A 21,466-nucleotide genomic window follows, 5' to 3' on the forward strand; every position below is an offset into this window, starting at 1 on the left:
TGCTGAAAGTTATAAGGAATTACTCATTGTGAAATTGTGTCCCTGATATAGGTCTTCATTGGAACTGAAGTGTGCATCAGAAGTTGATGATAGTTGCTTGCTTAGTTGCTGTTTAACTGTCACACTATGTTCTCATATTTGCCCTGCATCTGTGAATCATCAGCGAAAGTAGAGAAGTATCTTAATAGTGTTTTGAAGTAACATATTTATAGTTATCAGAAATAATTGTCACACATTGATGACACTGAGAATGTTTCACAATATCAAGGGATGAGAGAAGGTCATGCGAGCAGTCTGTCTCACGCTATCATGCAAGACCAGCTATTCCTTCCTAGCTATTCCTCATGGTCTTCAAACCTGATACATTGCTCTATGATTCTGAAATCCAGTTTAACATCAATTGTCAGACACTGGTTCTGACCAAATACAAAACTATTCTTGCTATGAGTGTTTTTAGACATGGTCCACAAATGTATTACCTTATCAAAACAATAGAGCAGAAAGAACACTTTACAAGCAATAGACTCAGCAGATTTACAATGAAATACCAATCCTCTATTGGCCGGGTGTGTTGCCTCTTCAGAAGTTCTTCTTTTGGCTTGTCTCTGCACACTGTGTCACTGAAAAGTGAACCTTCTTAATCCTTTCCAAATCATAACCAGAGCCTGATCAATAACATCCCTGAACCTTGATTGATCCAGGCAGTACATGATTGAATTTAGATTGACAACGTGATGCGTGGTCAGCTCCTGATACCCGTTCTTTCAGGGTAGAAAAATGAGTAGCTCAGTCTCTCAGATTTAGCTTATTTAGTCTGTATTCCTAATAAAATTCGACATTTATCTTACTGCATCTGTGTGTTGTTGCTTAGATTATTTGCTTTTAATTTGACTAATTTTGATGGCTTCCTGTTTTACTGTGGCTGTTGTATTTGCAATCACTACTTTACTTCTTAAAAATAGATTTCAAATTATAACTTTAGCCACAACAATATCAAATTAATGGAAGATGAGTCAATTAAGAGAAGCACACAGTGGGCAATACTTATAAATGTGTACAAATAGGTGTGCAGCTTAAATAGATTTCCTTGGTATTTACAAATATTGGAAATTATTTAAATATATTCAGTTGCTACATTCATGAGTCATAAAAGTTAAAAAGGATTATGTAGTTCTTGAAGTCCATCTAACAGTATCTTTAGATTCTTTCATTCTGTGCTGTAGCTACGTTAAACTTCTAACTTATCAGTTACTGTTTTGTTGCCTATTACAAAGTTTTGAAGGGTCATTTGTAGAATTTAATTTTCCTTCACCACTGGAAGGCAGTAGAACGTACTCCACAATGAACTTTAGGATGATGTGAAAAAGATAAAGCAGTTGCACAGTCAAATCCTATGCTGTGTTGATATTTTAAAAGCACCACTTGGTGCAAAACTAGGCAAGTAGAATGTGATAAATTATTTCAGGTCTATGTGACAATACATCAAATTTAGAACAGCTATGCCATCTTCAACCTTCTCTGTCTAAGGGTCTTCTGCAAATTAAACTGCTGTCTCAAGAAAGTAACTAATTCATAGGTTGAGCTAGCCAGCATTGTAAACTTTATTCCAGATGAACAGCAACAGTAGCAATGCATGCGTTTCAGTATGATGATTCAGCTTCCTGTGATTAATAAATGACACTGAACACTCAGAGTTGGAAGGCATAGTGAGGTATTTCTTTGTCAACCTATTCACCTCTGAAGCAGTGGAACCTGAACCTGAGACTTCTCGTCCAGAGGCAGGGACACTGTTAATGCACCATTGGACATGTAAACCCTGGTATGATTGCAAGTGATTGCTGTACAATTCATTTTCAATTTTTACTGTTTATTCAGAGAACTCCACTAAATATGGATCCACTCTATGATCAAGAAATTTGAAACTGATGTTTGCAGCAATTCCAATATGATTGCAATCAAATCTACATGGCAGTTGCAAACAAGCTTGTATTTGACCTACTGACTTCCAGAAAGCAAGGGCCATTTTGCTGCTTTGTTCCCTCTCTGCTGAGACATGATAGAGTAGACTAAGATAGAAATGTACAGGTTGTAATTTTACAATTCTTTAGAACATGCAGCAGAAATTTGTGTCCAGTTTTGATGAGAATGAAAGAACCTCAGGGTGCAGTTCGGCAGATTGAAATGTTTTCCCTGCTCTGCAGAAACAACCTCAGCACCAGCCAGTACGACTCCAACTACAACTACACCTTTCACAAGCTACAACCCTGGTAAGTGACAAAGCTTTTATACCTTGCACCAATCCTTTTTCTAATGGTCGTTGATTTCAAATTTGTTTACATTAATGTATAAGTAAGGAAAGGCAGTGTTTCCTTTCTAATTGCTCTGAAAATGTTTGTATCACTGGTCATTATGTTGTAACTCAGGGTAGCTTTTAGAAAATTGTACTCATGAAATTAACATTAAGTAGAAAGGACATTTTTTTAGGAATTTAGCATCAATTAGCGAGTAACTAATATTTTCCACCCTGTATTCTTAATTGTTGTAGCTGGTATGTAGGTTTCCATGTGAGAAGACAATGTTATAGATATATCATTTGTAAATAACACATTGTTAATTATCAAATATATATTTTCCTTAATGTCAACATTGAGGAGGTAAAGTAATATCAGGGAATGAGAGAAAGAAATGTAGCCAATTTACTTCACTCTAGGTTAAACTACAAAATTCTATCCAGGTACTTCCACCTTTCGGACCACCGTACAGGGGCACTAAGTTTTTATTTCAATATCTGCTATCAGTTGATTTGACTGACTTCTGGACAGTCAGTTCCTCCTTGAAATGTCATTACTTCACCACTGCTATCAGCGACAGCTGAAAATTACCTGCTTAATCATTTAAATAGTAGTGGAATGCTATCACCATAACTAACCTAATGCTAGATTGGTCATGAAGCAATATGGATTGCTGACTTGATATCCCTTGCATTGTTATGGTGAACATCTGTGCCCAGGATGTGATTAAAGCATCGCCTCCACTTAAAGAAAACAGCATGAACTTGAGAAAGGTTGACCTGTCATTTTACTATGTTTATTTCTTGTTAATTAACTTCATTGAATACATATTGATTAAATGTAGCCTTTTTATTTTACAGAGGAGGAATGTAATGGTGAATGGTCCCCTTGGATTAATGACAATACACCTACTGAGAGCAGTCCGGGGGATTCTGAATTATTGGATCCATTACGTGATGAACTGTGTCTCTCCTCTTCCAATACAATTAATAAAATTCAGTGCCAATTTGTTGATTTCCCCGAGTGGCCAGTGAGCCAATCAATAGACAATGTGACCTGTGACAGAGACACAGGACTTGTCTGTACATTCAGTGAAAGTGATTTGGAAGGAAGGAGGTTTTGCTACGACTACCAAATTCGAGTTTGCTGTGAGCCACAAATAACAACAGAATGGACAACAACAAATCTACCAGAAACCACCTCTACAAACACCATTCCAGGTAAATTTGATAATTACGCACAAAAGAAAATTATTTTTACTGGAAAAACTGAGAACTGGTAGGTTGTATTTTGGGTTTTATGAGCAAGTGAGGAGGGGAATCAACTTCCATTTTTTGACAGTCATTGCAGTAAACTACAACAACCATTTTTATTCTCTTTTACCATGCTGCAAACACTTTTCAATTCAAATGTACTATATGGTAGTGGAATTCTATTGCCTATGGTTATGCATTGATAATTATGCATGAAGAAATTGTCTTTTGAGTAAAAAGCCATTAAAGTTTATCTATCCTGTTTCAGTAAGTTTTTTACTATGAAGATTTAATTTATCAAGAAAAGTACGATGAATATCTGACATTAGGAATTGCTTAGACCAAGTCTCTGTATTTTGGATTCGACAGCTAGTCAAACAACATCATGGCATCTATCTATCAAAACCCTTCAAAATGCTTCAAGGACCGCAACTTTCCCCCCGCAGTGGTCGAGAATGCCCTTGACCGCGTCTCCCGTATTTCCTGCAACACATCTCTCACACCCCATCCCCGCCACAACCGCCCCCCAGAGGATCCCCCTCGTTCTCACATACCACCCCACCAACCTCCCAGATACAACACATCATCCTCCGACACTTCCTCCATCTACAATGCAACCCCACCACCCAAGCTATTTCTCCATCCTCACCCTTGTCTGCTTTCTGGAGAGACCACTCTCTCCGCGACTCCCTTGTCCGCTCCACACTGCCCTCCAACCCCACCACACCTGGCACCTTCCCCTGCAACCTCAGGAAGTGCTACACTTGCCCACACACCACCTCCCTCACCCCCATCCCAGGCCCCAGGATGACCTTCCATGTCAAGCAGATGTTGACCTGCACATCTGCCAATGTGGTATATTGTATCCAATGTACCCGGTGTGGCTTCCTCTACACTGGGGAAACCATGTGGAGGCTTGGGGAACACTTTGCAGAACACCTCCGCTCGGTTCGCAACAAACAACTGCCCCTCCCAGTCGCGAACCATTTTAACTCCCCCGCCCATTCCTCAGACGACATGTCCATCATGGGCCTCCTGCAGTGCCACAATGATGCCACCCGAAGGTTGCAAGACAGCAACTCATATTCCGCTTGGGAACCCTGCAGCTCAATGGTATCAATGTGGACTTCACAAGTTTCAAAATCTCCCCTTCCACCACTGCATCACAAAACCAGCCCAGCTCGTCCCCTCCCCCCACTGCATCACAAAACCAGCCCAGCCTGTCTCTGCTTCCCTAACCTGTTCTTCCTCTCACCCATCCCTTCCTTCCACCTCAAGCCGCACCTCTATTTCCTACCTACCACCTCACCCCGCCTTCTTGAGCTGTCCGTCTTCCCTGGATTGACCTATCCCCTCCCTACCTCCTCACCTATACTCTCCTCTCTACCTATCTGCTTTTGTCTCCATCCTCGGTCCGCCTCCCCCTCTCTCCCTATTTATTCCAGTTCCCTCTTCCCATCCCCCTCTCTGAAGGGTCTAGGCCCGAAGCGTCAGCTTTTGTGCTCTTGAGATGCTACTTGGCCTGCTGTATACATCCAGCTCCACACTTTATCTCCCTTCAAAATGTTGTCTGGTTTAGTGGGAGCAACCCTCATTCTCTCATTCTTATTAACACTTATAGACCCAAATTACTCATCGGATTTAAGATGTATTCACAAAGACAGAATAAAAAGTTTTTTTATGTGCGATCTTGGTTTAACAGCTTCCTGAGTAAATTATTCGTGTGGACAGGTGAAGCCAATATACACAAGCGTATTGTAAAGAGTTTCTTGCCTATGGCTTTTTCTAATCTAAAACTCCCAATCTTGGAAGCTCAGCAGACTCCAGGCTTGGTTATTGCTTGGTTAGGAGACCACCTGGGAATACCAGGTGTGGTAGGTTTTGCGCCCTCTAGTGTTCCATTGGTAGTGTCTGCCCTCACTGGCCCAAGAGGTCCCAGTTCAAGTCCCACCTTGTCCAGAGTTGCATAATAACATTTCTGAACAGGCTGTTAGAAAAATATGTTTCAAAATAAAGTAAGGAGTTTCTCGGAAGGGGCTCTGTGGTCCAGTGGTTGCATCCCTACCCCTGGAACATGAGTCCCAGGTTCATGTCTCACCTGCTTCAGAAGTGTGTAATTACATCTCGGAACAGGTTGTTTAGAAGCATAGGTTAAATAAAAAGAAAAGGAAGGTGTTTTTGAAGAATGGCTGTGCTGAAATGGTGGGGTACCAATCTCTGAGTCAAGAAACCTGGATTCAAATCCCAGCTGCTCAATGGGTGTGCAATAATATTTCTGAACTGGCTGAACTTCACGGAGTTTTAGAATGGCTGTTGTGCCACAGGGGTAGTAGACTCCGGCAGTAGACTTAGATTCAAGCCCCACTTGCTGTAAAGGTTTGTAATGACACCTATGAATCAGGTTAATTAGAAAATATTTCCTTTTTCTTGGACTCTTGCGCAGTAGTAGTGCCCCAACCTCTGAGTCAGAAGAATCAGGTTCAAGTCTCACTAGCTCTAGTGATGTATAATTACATCTTTATAACAAGTTAGTTGGAAAACACCTGTAAAAGATTTTCCACTGGATATTGGAAACTATCATTTACATGAACTCTATGAGCAGCATGATCAAATTTAAGTTATTTTTAGCAACACTGACTTATGAATGCAAAGATCATTAAACAATTGTATTCTTTCACTGTTGAAATAATGTTATGGAGTAAACTGATGTAAAGGTGTCTAGATTCTTGTACGCGTTCTGCTTAGCTACATGTAGCAGAAGGGTAAGGCTTAAAACCTGATTAAGACAAGCCTTAGCATGTAGTGTAACTAGTTGCAATATTTTTCTTGCTTGATAGAAACAACACCACAAATCCAGAAAACAACTTCAATTACATCTACCACCAGCTTCGTACCTGGTAAGTGACAGCAACTTTATAAATTACACTATGTCTATCTCCCAAGATGAATTGTTCTTTGATTATATATATTTTGTCACTGAGTTGGTAACAAAATACTTCTGCTTTTCTATAATAGAGCTTTCAAAATGTTTGCTTTGGAAATATTTGCATCTTTTTTTTCATAATATTGTGATATTCAGGCAATTGTTCTGAAAGTGTACTCCAAACTGAGCAGTTAACAAACTATGTTGTATGTTCATGACTTGGCACTGGTTGAGATAAAGTCCTTTAATTATGGATTGACTTTCATGATTCTTAGAGTGTTCATAAAAATTGTATATTACAATATATTGTTAAAAAGCACATCTTTAGTTAACAAGCTTATTTGTTCACAATGTCCCATTGAGGAACAGGATAGAGTCATAGAGCTGCAGCACAGAAACAAACCTCTCAGTCCAACTCATCCCTGCCGATCAGACATCCCAACTTGGCCTGGTTCCATTTGTCAACATTTGGCTCATATCCATCTAAACCCTTCCATATCATATACCCATCCAGATGCCTTTTAAATACTGTATTTGTACCAGTCTCCCCCACCACTTCTGGCAGCTTATTCCACACACGCACTACCCTCTGTGTGAAGATATTACCCCTCAGATGCTTTTTAAATTTTTCCCCTCTCACCTTAAATGTATGCCATCTGGTTTTGGACTTCCCTGCCCTGGGTGAAAGACCTTGGCTATTCGCCCTATTCATGACCCTCATGATTTTGTTGCTCCTCAGCCTCCTACACTCCAGGGAACAAAGCCCCAGCTTACTTAGCCTCTCCCCACACTCAAACCCTCCATATCTGGCAACATCCTTGTAAATCTTTTCTGAAACATTTCAAGTTTCACAACATCCTTCCTACAGCAGGGAGACCAGAATTGCACACAGTATTCCAAAGGTGGCCTAACCAATATCCTGTACAGCCATTACATGACATCCCAATCCTAGATACAATGTTCTGTTCAATGAACACAAACATGTCAAATGCCTTCTTCACAACCCACTTTATCTGTGACTCCACTTTCAACGAACTATACACCTGCACCCCTAGGTCTCTTTGCTTGGCAACACTCCACATGGCCCTACCATTAAGTGTAGAAGTCCCACGTAATTTGCCTCACCAAAATGCAACCCCTCACATTTATCTAAATTAAACTGTATCTGATCAAGGTCCTGTAGTATTCTGAGATAATCTTCTTCTTTTCTGTCCTCTACACTAGCTACATTAGAGTCATCTGCAAACATATTAACCATACATCCAATATTATTCTATCAAAATCATTTATATAAATGCTGAAAAGCAGTGGATCCAGCACCAATCCTTGTGGCACATCGCTAGCCACATACCTCCAGACCGGAAAGCAACCTTCAAAGCTTCAAACCAATGTTGTATCCAGTTGGCTAGCTCTTCCTGGATCTCATGTGATCCAATCTTACTAACCGGTCTACCACGTGGAACCTTGTCAAACATTTTGCTGAAGTCCATAGTGACAACATCTACTGCACTGCCTTCATCAATCTTCCTTATCACCTCTTCAAAAAAACTCATTCAAGTTCTGAGACACAATTTTCCACACACAAAGTCATATTGACTATTCCTAATCAGTCCTTGCCTTACCAAATGCTTGTAATTCCTGCCCCTCATATATTTAACATGTTTAACAAATTCCATCCCATCTAAGCCCTTAACACCTGTAGCAGTCCCTGTCTATGTTAGGAAAATTAAAATCCCCCACTATGATAATCCTATTGCTCCTGCAAGTCTTCCCAGTCTCCCTGCATATTTGTTCCTCTAATTCCCATTGACTATTTGGGGACCTATAGTACAACCCCAATAATGTCACCAACCCTTTCTTATTTCTTAGCTCCACTCTTGAAGCCTCATTGGATGATCCCTCAATTATTTTATCTCTGACTACTGCTGTGATACTCGCCTTAAACAAAAATTCGACTCCCCCTCCCTGCTTTCATCCACCTCTGTCCCATTAAGCTGCCAGTCCTGTGCCTCCCTTAGCCATGTTTCTGTAATGGCTATAATATCCCAGCCCCACGTACCTATCCACGCCTTGAGTTCATCGGCCTTACCTGTCAGCCCTTTTGCATTGAAATAGATGCAATTTAATCAAAGTCATTCCTAGCTCCCTGCCCTGTTTCATCCTGACCTGTCTCTGCAACTTGCAATTTCTGATTATTGTATCTCCTTCCAGCCTCCCAGCTGTTTAGCATCCCAACCCCCTGCCAGGTAGGGCAGATTCCTAGCACATATATCTGAACATGATGACCTCCCATTATCTTCACACATTTTGGATAGATTGGTGCAAAAACCTCTTGGGGGCGTGACACTGGTATAATTGCCAGGATAGCTGCCCAAATATCTTCAGAACCACTGTCTATCTGGCCTATTGGAACCAGGAATGACACATCCATGTTAAAGAAGCTCCCTGCAGTTATTGGAAACTCAGATCTGAAACTTGTGTTTTTACAAGTATACATGACAATTCCAGCAACACTTATTTTTGTACTGAGCATATAGGCCACTAAATAGTTGTAATCTCTGGTCACTGAGTTGACTGAGTGACTAAGATAGAAATGAATGCGTGCAATTTTCAGAGTTTTTGTTTTGTATTACATGCAACAGAAAAGTATGACAATAAACCTGATAATTTAAACCTTAGTGTGCAGTGGAACTGATTGAAATATTTTTCTGCTCTGTAGAAACGACACCATCAATTGTGACAACTACATCTGCCACCAGCTCCATAACTGGTAAGTGGGAGAGGTTAAAGGCCTTGTAAGCGTGTCTCTGCAAGTGGTTTGTTTATTGTGAACTGTTACTGTATAGGTAACACAATGTGGTTTTCAGTTTTCTACTTTAATTTTCCTTTAGTTTACTTATTTCGAACATGTTTGTATTTCTGGTCATAATGTTATAACTGAGAGCTGGATCAACTTTCCATTGTAACTCTCTGAAGTCTCTGATTTAAATGTAGACCTTTGGAAGGTTCATACGTAGAGGAATTGTCCAGGGGAAAGTGCAATTTCCCGAGCAATTTCTTCAGAGTCTGTTACGATGAATATTCTGCAGGGTCCCCATGCATAAAATCTACTTGAATAATGACTGTTGGGCCATTGGAAACTCCAGACCTAGGAGTTTGCAACAAAAACAGAAATTGCTGGAAAATGTCAGCAGGTCTGGTAGCTTCTGTGGAGAGAAGTTCTGAAGAAGGGCCACTGGACCAAAATGTTAACTCTGATTTCTCTCCACTGATGTTGCCAGACCTGCTAAGTTTTTCCAGTAATTTCTGTTTATTTTTGTTTCTGAATTCCACCATATGCAGTTCTTTGAGTTTTGTTTTTACTGAAGAGTTTGTAGATGGATTTAGATCAGTTGATTCAGTGGGGAAAACCTTATGAGGGTAAATTGGACAAGCTAGGCTTGTTTCCACTAGAATTTAGAAGAATTAGTGGTAATGTGATTGAAGTGTATAAGACCCTGAATAGTCTTTATAATGTGGACATGGAAAAGATGGTTTCCCTTCTTCAGCAGCTCAGAACTGTAATTATGGCTCATTCTTTTAGGACAGAATCATAGAATCCCTACAGAACAGAAAGAGGCCTTTTGGCCCATCAGGTCTGCACTGACCCTTCGAACAACTTCCTACCCAATTCTTGTAACCCTGCATTTCCCATCGCTCATCCACCTAGCCTGCATATCCCTGAACACTCTGGGCAATTTAGCATGGCCAATCCACCTTAAGCTGTACATCTTTGGACAGTGGGAGGAAACTGGAGCACTCAGAGGAAATGCAAGCAGACATGGGGAGAATGTGCAAACTCTGTACAGACAGTTACCCGAGGGTGAGATTGAACCCGGATCCCTGGTGCTGTGAGGCAGCAGTGCTAACCACTGAGCCACCGTGCCGCTTGTGCCTCCAGAGATGAGGAGAATGTTTTTCTCTCAGAGGGCTGTGCAACATTGGAGTTGTCTGCCTCAGAAAGAAGCAGTGTCATTGAATATTTAATATTTTTAATATTATTGAGGTAGATAGATAGATAGTTGTTAGGCAAGGAAATCAACGATTAATTTGGATAGATGAGAATGTGGAATTCAAAAGAGATCAACCATGATTCTACAGAATAGCAGAGGCGTCACAAAGGGGTGAATGGTCTATTTCAGTTCCTATCATATGTTGTATTGGCTGACGCATATGTCAGCATGAGTGGTCATTTAATCTCTATGCCTAGTGAATAGTAACAGCATGTGTATGTGACTGAGTATGATGGTGCTGGTCCATGTCACAAATTTCTGAACATTCAATGACCCTTCTACTTTGGTATAATCAATAATGTAGGATGCTGCTAGCAATGTTTCAAGACCTCACTCAAGTTTGCAGTCCCACAGCAACGTGAGTGTTCCTGCATAGACTGGGTACTCCATAACAAAAGTCAGAGGTTACGTTGCTTATGACAATGGTATAATTTCTGCCAGATATTTTCACTGGCACTGTTAATTTGGACAGATGGGGTCAAATAGATTAATATTGTAAGCTGTTTCCACTGTCCATTAAAAATGAATATTTGCCAGATATGCAGTACTTCACAGTCACACCCATCTGACAATTCTAACAATTCTGATAATTGAGGAATTGATGCACCACATAAAGGGGTTAAAAAATACTTCCATTCTCTTTCTGCTAAAATAATTCCAACTGAAGTAAAATAGAAACAAATTGATTTTTGCAACTATTGTGTTGGTCCACATGAAGGTTTTACACAAGATGCACAAGTTTTAGTGTGTAAGGTAACAGACTGAAATGTTTTCTTGCTCTGTAGAAACTATACCACCGATACAGACAACAACTACATCTACCACCAGCTACATACCTGGTAAGTGATGGCTAAGCCAAGAGAGTCAGAGGCTTTGGCCCTCTACGAGTTTCCCCTACATGCTGCCTATAGAAGTAACTGAGGGCCAGCAAGGAACCATCATAAATTGCTGGGAGTTCCACTCATTAAATGTGCAGCTAGTGTGTGATCACAAGGGAAATATACAGGTTTGTACATGATATCCTGGGAGTAATGACTTCTGCATCATTTGATATTTTCAGCTGCCATGGTTTTTAACCCCCAGCACTGAAGTTGATTTGGTAATACGTGGTGACACAGTAACCCATCTCATTAAATGGAAAATCTTAGCCATTCTTACCATTCATTCATAGGTGTACAAAATGATCTGAGGTATAGATAGAGTGGACAGCCAGAGAATTTTTCCTAGGGTGGAGGTAGCTATCATGAGGGGGCATAGTCTTAAAGTGAGTGTAGGTTGATTATAGGGGAGACGTCAGAGGTAGGTTCTTTACTCAGAGTAGTGCGGGTGTGGAATGCATTGCCGGAGAGACTGTTGGAGTTGGCCTCATTAGGGGCATTTAAGTGGCTATTAGGGAGGCATATGGACGATAGTATAAGGTAGGGGTGGAAGTTAGATGGACCTAAAGTTTAGGTAATAGTCCGGCACAACACTGTGGGTCGAAGGACATGTGCTGTTCTGTACTGTTCTATGTTCAATGTTCTATTTCCATTTGTTCATTATTTTTTCCTGCCCAAGAGGACTAAGGTCCAGATGGAGAGTGTAGGTGCCTCACTGGCCTCTGAGTGGTGCTGGATCCTTGAACCCAGAAAAAAAGGAGATTGCTTGCAGGTTAGCACACATCTCTGACAATCCCTGACTAGTTTGCAGGATTTGACCCTCCATAAGAGTCCCAGTCTCCCAATACAAGAGGCTAAGTGTGGACTGAGTGTTAAGAGTGAAGCATTCATGCCACAGATACATGCCTATGCTGTCCTTAATTGTCAGTTGTGTGCTCATCAGCCTGTTTGCTAGATATTCAGGTGCTTCCTGCTTCCTCACTAATGGGTCCAGAGTCTTGTTCTCAGCCTAGAAATCAAGATCCCCCACTCCTGAGTGTTCAATTCCTGGTCTGACAGAGTGTACAATATCTGCTGTGCAGCCATTGGGTGGACCTGAAACAAGTGACCCAAATTCTTTTAGATGTGTGCAGCCCAACAGCCTCACTCTGCTCCTCTCTCATGATCCCCATACCTCCCTCCCTTACCTGGAGACTGGGTCACTTGCTGCTCCTGGATTGCTGATGGGTGCCATGCCATAAGCTGCCACCACACGTGCTGGTGCTGCTTGCAATAGCTAGCTGCTGCTATCTGAGAGGCCAGCAGGTCCCTGGCCCTTGATTTTCATGGAACCATTCAGTCCCTACAGTGTGGAAGCAGACCATTCAGCCTAATAAGTCCACACCAACTTTCTGAAGAGCATCCCATTCAGGCACACCAAATCCTTGTAACCTTGCATTTCCTGTTGCTAATACATCTAACCTGCACATCTTTGGACTGTGGGAGGAAGCCGGAGGAAACCTGGAGGAAACCCATGCAATCACAGGGAAAACATGCAAACTCTGCGTGGACACTCACTCGAGTGTGGATTTGAACCTGGGTTCCCTAACGCCTTGAAGTCAGTGTAGGGTTATGTATCATAATGACCTTCTATAAGATCAGTGGAGAATTAGTGGCAGATGGAGATGTGCAGCATTAGTCAGAAGGATGGTATAGACAGGGCCTTCAACTTTCATCCACACAGAGGAGTCGATAGGGGCCACAGTGCAACTGGACTTAGCCAATTGATAAAGATATGGCAAGATAGCAGCCAGCATAAAATGACGGCCCGCGTGCAAGGTGACTGAACTTGAAAGGACTACCAGGAAGGGTAGAGTGTCAGGTGTGTAAAGAAGATCTACTTACCACAGCCAGCAGTGTGAACAATCTATAGAAACGAGGATATGCAATGTGACTTCATTTAAGGCTTCAAATTCATGAGTAAATGCAAATATAATGTCTTCTTATTCATTTCATCTGACAGTTTTGAAAGGAACCTGTCCTAATAAGTTATACTATGTTTGTTAACTGATTGAGTGGGCTACTTAAATGCTTGACTTTTCTTTGTTTTTCTTTCCGAAGTCCCTGGGTGGGATTCCACAACTTGTTATATTTCCAGTCAGGACACCCCAAACTGTTAAGATCCCAAGTGAAGAGAAGTGAACTGGCTGCCCTTATTCACCCAGCCCTTTGTTGGTCGCAACAATGTTAATTTCAAAAGAATCACCTCCCTTGTCAAATTAATTTATGGGGTTAAGGGGAGCCAATATAATCTTGAATTATCACAAAGACAGTTACTAAGCATGAGAAGAAACAGTAAAACAACACTATAATTAGATATCATATAAATGTTAAAAAAAATCGATCTTTGAATTGTTTGCCACGAGTGGTTAGTTAAATGGGACAGCTGTTGCAGTGGATGTTACTGATAGTATTAGTGTTGGGATTTGAACAGTTTCTTTCAAGATTCTTGGCTTTGTAGATTGATTAAAACTCTTGTCTGACCCCTTTTTGCTGTGGCTGACTGGCAGCACGCTGAGTGAGATGAAAACATCTCCCTTACTTTTACCTGCAGTGTAGTGGTGTTCAATTGGCTGATCTCAGAGCTGAGAACCTAACAAGTCCGTACACTAGAATGACAGGCCACTAACACATACAGACCAAGGTTGCAACTTGCTTTTAACTGTTTTTTGGCGTATTCCTAGAAGTGTAAAACACAAACATAACTGCAGGAGGTGGCACATTGCTGACAGGGCATTTGGTAGTCAACCTCTCCCAATCTGTTCCTTTACAGGCTCTTTAGTTTCCTTGACTCTATGCACAGATGTGACATTTCAGAATTTCTCTCAAGATGGCCATTGAAATTAAACCAAATGATCTTTGTTGTTTTGGTCCTTGTATAAAACAGACTTCTGTTGCAATTAAAGTTCAATTTTCCCATAGAAAATCTGGAGTTACAGTCATGGTCAGAGCAGATAATTCACAGAATCACTGATTGAATTACTTTGTGTTTTATTTAGGAGGATATACAACCGCCAGAACGTCACCTATCAGAACCACTACTACAGGTAAAAACAAACATATCATGCATGGCCACCCCATTTACTCAAATTCGAAACGTTTGATATGATGAGCTCAAGTAAAATGGCGTTAGCATTTGAGAAAACTGGTGCAGAGCCTACTCCCATCCCAAAAGATAGTGATAATGTCCCTTTACGTTTACTTGACAGTGTCATTTTTTGATTAGTCATGGCCCTTCCTAAGTTGTCATTACATTCTGCATAAGCCCAATGTTTCATACGGTACGATGAATAATTGTGAAAATGAACTGATCCGAAAAATGTTAAGTTCATCACACATGGAGTAGCAGACAGATCGGTCCATTTTGAAGGAGGCATTAGTTGCTAAATGACCTTTGTGGGAAATGAGCCAGTAGCTTACCAATGAAACTTGGGAATTAACACAGCTTATTCCTCGTTCAGTAACAACGGGTGAGTTTAACAACAAATCACACAACCCATCTGTTCAGATGTAATGTCGGGCATTTAATACTCCCAGCTGATATAAGAACATGGGAGCAGGAGCAGGTCATTCAGTCTATCAAACTAACTTCATCATTCGGGTAGATCATGGCTATTCACTCACCTCAACACCACTTGCTCATATTATCCCAATGGCCCTTGATGTCATTTGTGTCTAATGGTTTCTGTCTCATATCTGGTTAAACATTGAGTTTCCAGTGTCCTCTTTAAAGACTTATCACCATCTGAAGAAATTCCTTTTCTTGTCAGTCTTAAAAAGCCTACTCTTCCACTGAGACAATGTTTCCCGATTGAGGAAACACCCTATCTGCATTCACACTATCACAGAGTTTCAGTGAGATCACCTCTTGTCTTTGAAATTCCTAGAGTTTACAGGTCCATTTTCTTCAACTTGTCCTCATAAAATAACCTTGCTATCCCAAGGAATTGTCTGGTGGACCCTCATTACATCCCATCTATGACAAGTATATTCTTCCTCACATATGGAAGACTGTATGCAATAATCTGGGTGGTATTGCACTAAGGCTGTGTACAATTGTATCAAGACATCATAACTCCTGTGTTCAAATCTACTTGTGGTGAAGGCCAATATATCATTTGCCTTCCCAATTGCTTGCAGCACTGCATGCTACCATTTTAGCAATTCACACTGGTCCCTATGGATATGAAAATTTCCCAAATACTCAATATTGAAATAGTACTTCTTTTCCACCAAAGTTAGAAACTCATTCATATTGTATCCCATTTGCTGTGTACTTGCTCATTTAGCCAGTCCTACCAAGTCCACTTGAAGCTACCTTGCATCCTTCTCCCAACTTACATTCTCATCTGATTTTGTGCCATCAATAAATTTAGAAATACATATATAGATTCAACTTGTAATCAGATGAGGCATCGGAGCTGTTCCTTCTGACACTCCACTTGTATTATAGATTGTAATCTTAAGAATTACCCATTTACCCCTACTGTTTTCCACCTGTTCATCAATTTTCAACCGACACTAGTGTATTATCCCCAAACCTACCCACCCCCTAGACCCCCGTCACGCCATATGCTTTGATTTGATTACTAACTTTCTCTGTGGAATGTTGTCAAAAGCATTCTAAAAATCCAAATAAATTTCATCCTCTAATTCTCTTTCATGTATGCTACAAATAACATCCACAAAATCTCAAACATGTTTCTCAAACTTGATTTTCTTTACATAAATGCATGTTGACTCTCCCCATTATATTGTATTATACTGTTATTTAAACATCTACTTATCGCATCCTGACATCAAACTAACAGGTCTAAAATTCTCCATTTTCTATCTATCTCTTTTTTTTCTTAAACTGTCTATATTACACTTGCTAGTGTCCAATCTTCAAGTGACATTGCACAGTCTGTAGAATTTTGAAAGGTAGTTGATATATTGGTGGCTATCTTCACCGCCAATTCCTGCAACACTTCAGGCAATGTGTTAATCCAATTAATTTTTCAAGTACTACTTTTTAATTAACACTAATTTCTTTCAGTTTCACATTTTCAGAAGTCTCTTGGTTCCTTACCAATACTGGGAGCTTTCCTGTATCATCTTCCATAAAAACAGACACAAAATAATTGTTTAGTTTCTCCATCATTTCCTTGTTCTACATTATAAATTCTCGCATCTCGATCTTTTAATGAATCTATATTTGTCCTTGCTAATTTTTCCCATTTCATATACCTAAATCATTACAGTCTGCCCTTGTTTCCACTTAGCTTATATTAATAGTCTCTTTTTCCCTTTCTTTATCAGTTTTTTTGATAATCCTTTGCCAAATCCTCAGCCTTAGTTCCTTTACTGTGAGCTCATAAACCACTTGAATGTAATCTTTAACTACTTCTGTTGATTCACGGTTCATATTGAGTTTTTGCATCTGAGAAAAATGTATACTTGTTGCATGCCTACCATAAAATAGTTATGAATTTTCCAAATACCCCCAACAGCCAATTTGTCACTTATAACTTCACTTTCCTTTATTCTGATTTAAATCCATAGATTTAAATGCAAAATAATTATATCACTTTCAAACTTAATTTAAAATTCTATTATATTGTGGTTGCTGTTTCCCAAAAGCTCATCACAGCAAAGTTGTTTAATTTGTCCTTCCTCAATTGATAACATCAAATCTGAAAAAAAAGTCAGATCCCAACTTGATTCTTCAGTATATCTGCATCCACTGTACCCGGTGTGGCTACCTCTACATTGGGGAAACCAAGCGGAGGCTTGGAGACCGCTTTGCAGAACACCTCCGCTCAGTTCGCAACAAACAACTGCACCTCCCAGTCGCAAACCATTTCCACTCCCCCTCCCATTCTTTAGATGACATGTCCATCATGGGCCTCCTGCACTGCCACAATGATGCCACCCGAAGGTTGCAGGAACAGCAACTCATATTCCGCCTGGGAACCCTGCAGCCTAATGGTATCAATGTGGACTTCACCAGTTTCAAAATCTCCCCTTCCCCCACCGCATCCCAAAACCAGCCCAGTTCGTCCCCTCCCCCCACTGCACCACACAACCAGCCCAGCTCTTCCCCCCCACCCACTGCATCCCAAAACCAGTCCAACCTGTCTCTGCCTCCCTAACCGGTTCTTCCTCTCACCCATCCCTTCCTCCCACCCCAAGCCGCACCCCCATCTACCTACTAACCTCATCCCACCTCCTTGACCTGTCCGTCTTCCCTGGACTGACCTATCCCCTCCCTACCTCCCCACCTATACTCTCTCCACCTATCTTCTTTACTCTCCATCTTTGGTCCGCCTCCCCCCTCTCCCTATTTATTCCAGTTCCCTCTCCCCATCCCCCTCTCTGATGAAGGGTCTAGGCCCGAAACGTCAGCTTTTGTGCTCCTGAGATGCTGCTTGGCCTGCTGTGTTCATCCAGCCTCACATTTTATCTTGATTCTTCAGTATTCTGCTTCAGAAGCTCATCTTGTACAATCCGCAGGAATTCATCATCCACAGCACAATGCCAATTCTGTTTACCAGGTTATATATAAATTGAAGTTGCCCATTATTTCAGCATCACTCAGGTAATGTGTCATTCTAATTTCTTGATTTATACCATATCCAACATTACAACGTCTGTTTGGTGATTTATGAATACTGGGAGCAATATTTGTTGTCCTCTGTTGTTTCTTAGCTCCATCTAAACTGATTCCACATCTTGATCCTTTGTTCCTAATTTAACGAACTTGTCCTTTATTTAGAGTGATACTCCACCTCCTCTTCCTTTTTGCCTATCTGTTCAAAACAACAGATATCTTTGAATATTCAGTTCATACTCTTGGTAATTCTGTGACCAAATCTCTAGACAGACAATCAAATCAAACCCATTTACCTCTGTTTGGACCTTCAAGTCACCCACCTCATTGTGATCTAGGAAAGGCAGATGCAGATCCAATGGCAAATTACCATCCAATCTCCTCTACTATCATCCAACATCTACTCACCTCTACCATTGAGTACAAGAGTTGGGATGTTGTATAGAGGTTGTAGACGATATTGATGAGGCCTGTACTTGGGTACTGTGTTCAGTTGTGTTTGCCCTATTATAGGAAGAATATTATTAAGCCAGAGAGTGTTCAGAAGAGATTTACCAGGATATTGCCAGGAATGGAGGTTTTGAGCTGTAAGGAGAGGCTCAATAGGCTGGGGCTTTTCACAGGTGCATTGGAGATTGAGAGTTGACCTCATGGAGTTTTATAAAATCATGAGGGGTATAGATAAAGTGAATGGCAGGTGTTTTTTTTTCCCCTTGTGTGGGGGATTTCAATACAAGGGGCCATATTTTTAAGGTGACAGGAGAACGATTTAAAAATACATGAGGGGCTACTTCTTTACACTGAGAGTGTTTCATGTGTGGAATGAACTTCCAGAGGAAAGGGATACAGGTACGGTTACAACATTAAAAAGACATTTGGATAAGTACATGAATAAGAAATTATTGGAGGGATATGGGCCAAGCGCAGGCAGTTTGGAATTATGGTTGGCATGGACTGGTTGGACCGAATGATCTGTTTCCATGCTTTATGTCTGTATGATTCTACTCCAGCAATGTGTAATTGTGCCAAACTCTGAGTAGAACTACCTTCATTACCAGCTTGAAGTTGGATTTGCTTTCAGCTGTTATTATTCTTATGTTATGTTTTTAAATGAGATTGTCAATTCATATTGAATAGTCTTGTCTAGTGTGAAGATATACCTATTAAAGAACTGAGATGATACTATCTGAACTCATTTACACAGGGTCCCTCCAGCAACAGGAGTAATAAGATTCTCCTCTAACTCACTACGGGCTAGATTCAAAACAAAGATTAAGACATTGTTGTGTCATCTGTTTGAATTTATGATGAAATGTTTTTGTTTATGACAAAGTTAATATGCTTGTCTTCTTTTATTTTACAGAACCATATTGCAATGGTGTATGGTCACCCTGGTTTAACGAAAATACGCCATCTATTCAGAACAAAGGGGATTCTGAATTACTGGAGACAATTCACTATAAACTGTGTCCTTTCTCCCCCTATCAAATAAATGACATTGTTTGTGAAGCTGTCAAGTTCCCACAACTACCAATAAGTGAAATAAATGATAACGTTACTTGTGATATAAACAAAGGACTGATTTGTAATTACAATGAGCAGACACCCAAGAATCACCTCATGTGTTTGGACTATAGAATTAGGGTGTGCTGTGAGCCAATACAAACATCACAAGCTACTACCACAGCCATTGTACCTGTAGTCCATTCTACAATCTATGAGCCTCTAATAACCCGTGTCACAAAGAAACCTCTAGAATCTTGTCAGTGCAATTCAAAGCCACCAAGGATGGTAAGTAAATACGATTCAATGTTAATAATGTATTGAATGAACACTTGAGTCAACGTGTTTTATCATGTTAGAGATCTACAGGATGTTTCAAAGTGGTTACAAATTTTTGATTGAGAAATAATCCAATAGCAGTGGAATTTCCTTTTGGCAAATTGTCACAATAATTCAATGCTCAAATTTCTGATGAGATGAGACACAATAGAACAATAAGTTTTATTGTAATCACCCAATGATGGAGCATTGCATCCATTTTCATAGACTTCAGAGTGTCATTCTGTCTTGATCTTTGTACACTACTAAGTATAGTGCCATGTGTAGCAGCAGACAGGAGAAATATGGCATCAAATACATGCAACTAGTTCTATGAAATTTTTGGTCAAGGCTAGAATGTAACTGTGTCTAGATATTAATTGACACTTCAGTTTTATTCCAAAAAATATAAGAAGTATGGAACATTCTGGAGATCCTCAAAATGCACACATGTCTCCAATAGCAAGTCTGACCAATTGAGAAGACAAAATAGATATGAGAGTGTGTACTCTTAATAGTTGCACAAAATCAAATCATGATTGTTGGAATATCAAGGATCACTGCCAAAAATGATATTTGTAAAATGGTGCCCAGATTATTCATATTATTGCTTCGATGCAACATCAGCTGGATTCAGCACAAGTCAACTGAATGAATTTTGTCCAGTATAATCATGGAACTGGGACAGCCATGGGCTGTCCCATTATGGGGATGGGGTTGTTTGTGGCTCCTCCCTCTCTTGTTAGCTTATTAGATATCCATCACCATTCAGGACTGGATATCTTAGGGACGACAGAGCTTAGGTCTTATCCATTGGCTATGTAATCACTTAGCCCTATCAGATACTTGCTGGTTACGCAGTTAGCACAAAGTAGTCCTGTATTGGAGTTTCACTAGGTTGCCACCTCATTTTTTGTGTACAGCTGGCATGCTGAACTGTACTCTTCATTGGACTAAGGTTGCTCTCCTGGCTTGATGGTAATGGCCAATTGTGGATACATTGGGTGATGAATTTGCAGATTGTGTTTGAATATAATTTAGCTGCTGTTGATGGACCATGGTGCCCCTTAGATACTAGACTTTTAATGCTAGATCTGATCAAGGTCTATCCCATTTAGCTTGGCAGAAATGCCACACAATACCGTGGAAGGCATCCTCGAATTAACTTGCGATTTGATTTCCACAAGGACGATAGTAATCACTCATACCAATACTGTCATGGATGCATTGATTGATGATTGATTGATAAAGCAATGATAAATTATTGAACTACACATATCTGCAAAATTCTGGAAAGCTAAAAATTTGTCAGTTTACAGATTCAGTGAAGCTACTTTTCCAGTTCCTATGGAATAAAGATCATTTCCTTAAATGATAAACTGTCTTAGTGGTGAGGTGATGGCCTAGTGGTATTATTGGTGGACTGTTAATGCAGAGACCCAGGTAATGTTCTGGGGACCAAGGTTTGAATCCTGCCAATCCACATGGTGGGATCTGAATTTGATTAAAAACCACCTGGAATTAAGAGTCTAATGATGACACTGAATCTGTGCAGGGGGAAAATCCCATCTGTTTCATTAATGTCCTTTAGAGAAGGAAACTGCCATCTTTACCTGG

The 21,466-nt window shown here is 40.4% G+C and overlaps 1 protein-coding gene across 4 annotated transcripts in view; it reads left to right on the forward strand.

Annotated features, from left to right (window-relative positions):
* The window catches only part of LOC125463382 (mucin-5AC-like), a 132,692-nt gene that overhangs the window by 91,679 nt on the left and 19,547 nt on the right, over positions 1–21,466 (forward strand). For all 4 annotated transcript variants that reach the window (XM_059654644.1, XM_059654646.1, XM_059654647.1 and 1 more), the window contains 7 exons: positions 2,202–2,267; positions 3,152–3,511; positions 6,382–6,441; positions 9,187–9,237; positions 11,305–11,358; positions 14,436–14,483; positions 19,392–19,819. In XM_059654644.1, the coding sequence (XP_059510627.1) occupies positions 2,202–2,267; positions 3,152–3,511; positions 6,382–6,441; positions 9,187–9,237; positions 11,305–11,358; positions 14,436–14,483; positions 19,392–19,819 (1,067 nt within the window). The remainder of the gene's footprint in view (positions 1–2,201; positions 2,268–3,151; positions 3,512–6,381; positions 6,442–9,186; positions 9,238–11,304; positions 11,359–14,435; positions 14,484–19,391; positions 19,820–21,466) is intronic.

Source organism: Stegostoma tigrinum, chromosome 25, assembly GCF_030684315.1.
Source record: "Stegostoma tigrinum isolate sSteTig4 chromosome 25, sSteTig4.hap1, whole genome shotgun sequence".
Lineage (NCBI taxonomy): Eukaryota > Metazoa > Chordata > Chondrichthyes > Orectolobiformes > Stegostomatidae > Stegostoma > Stegostoma tigrinum.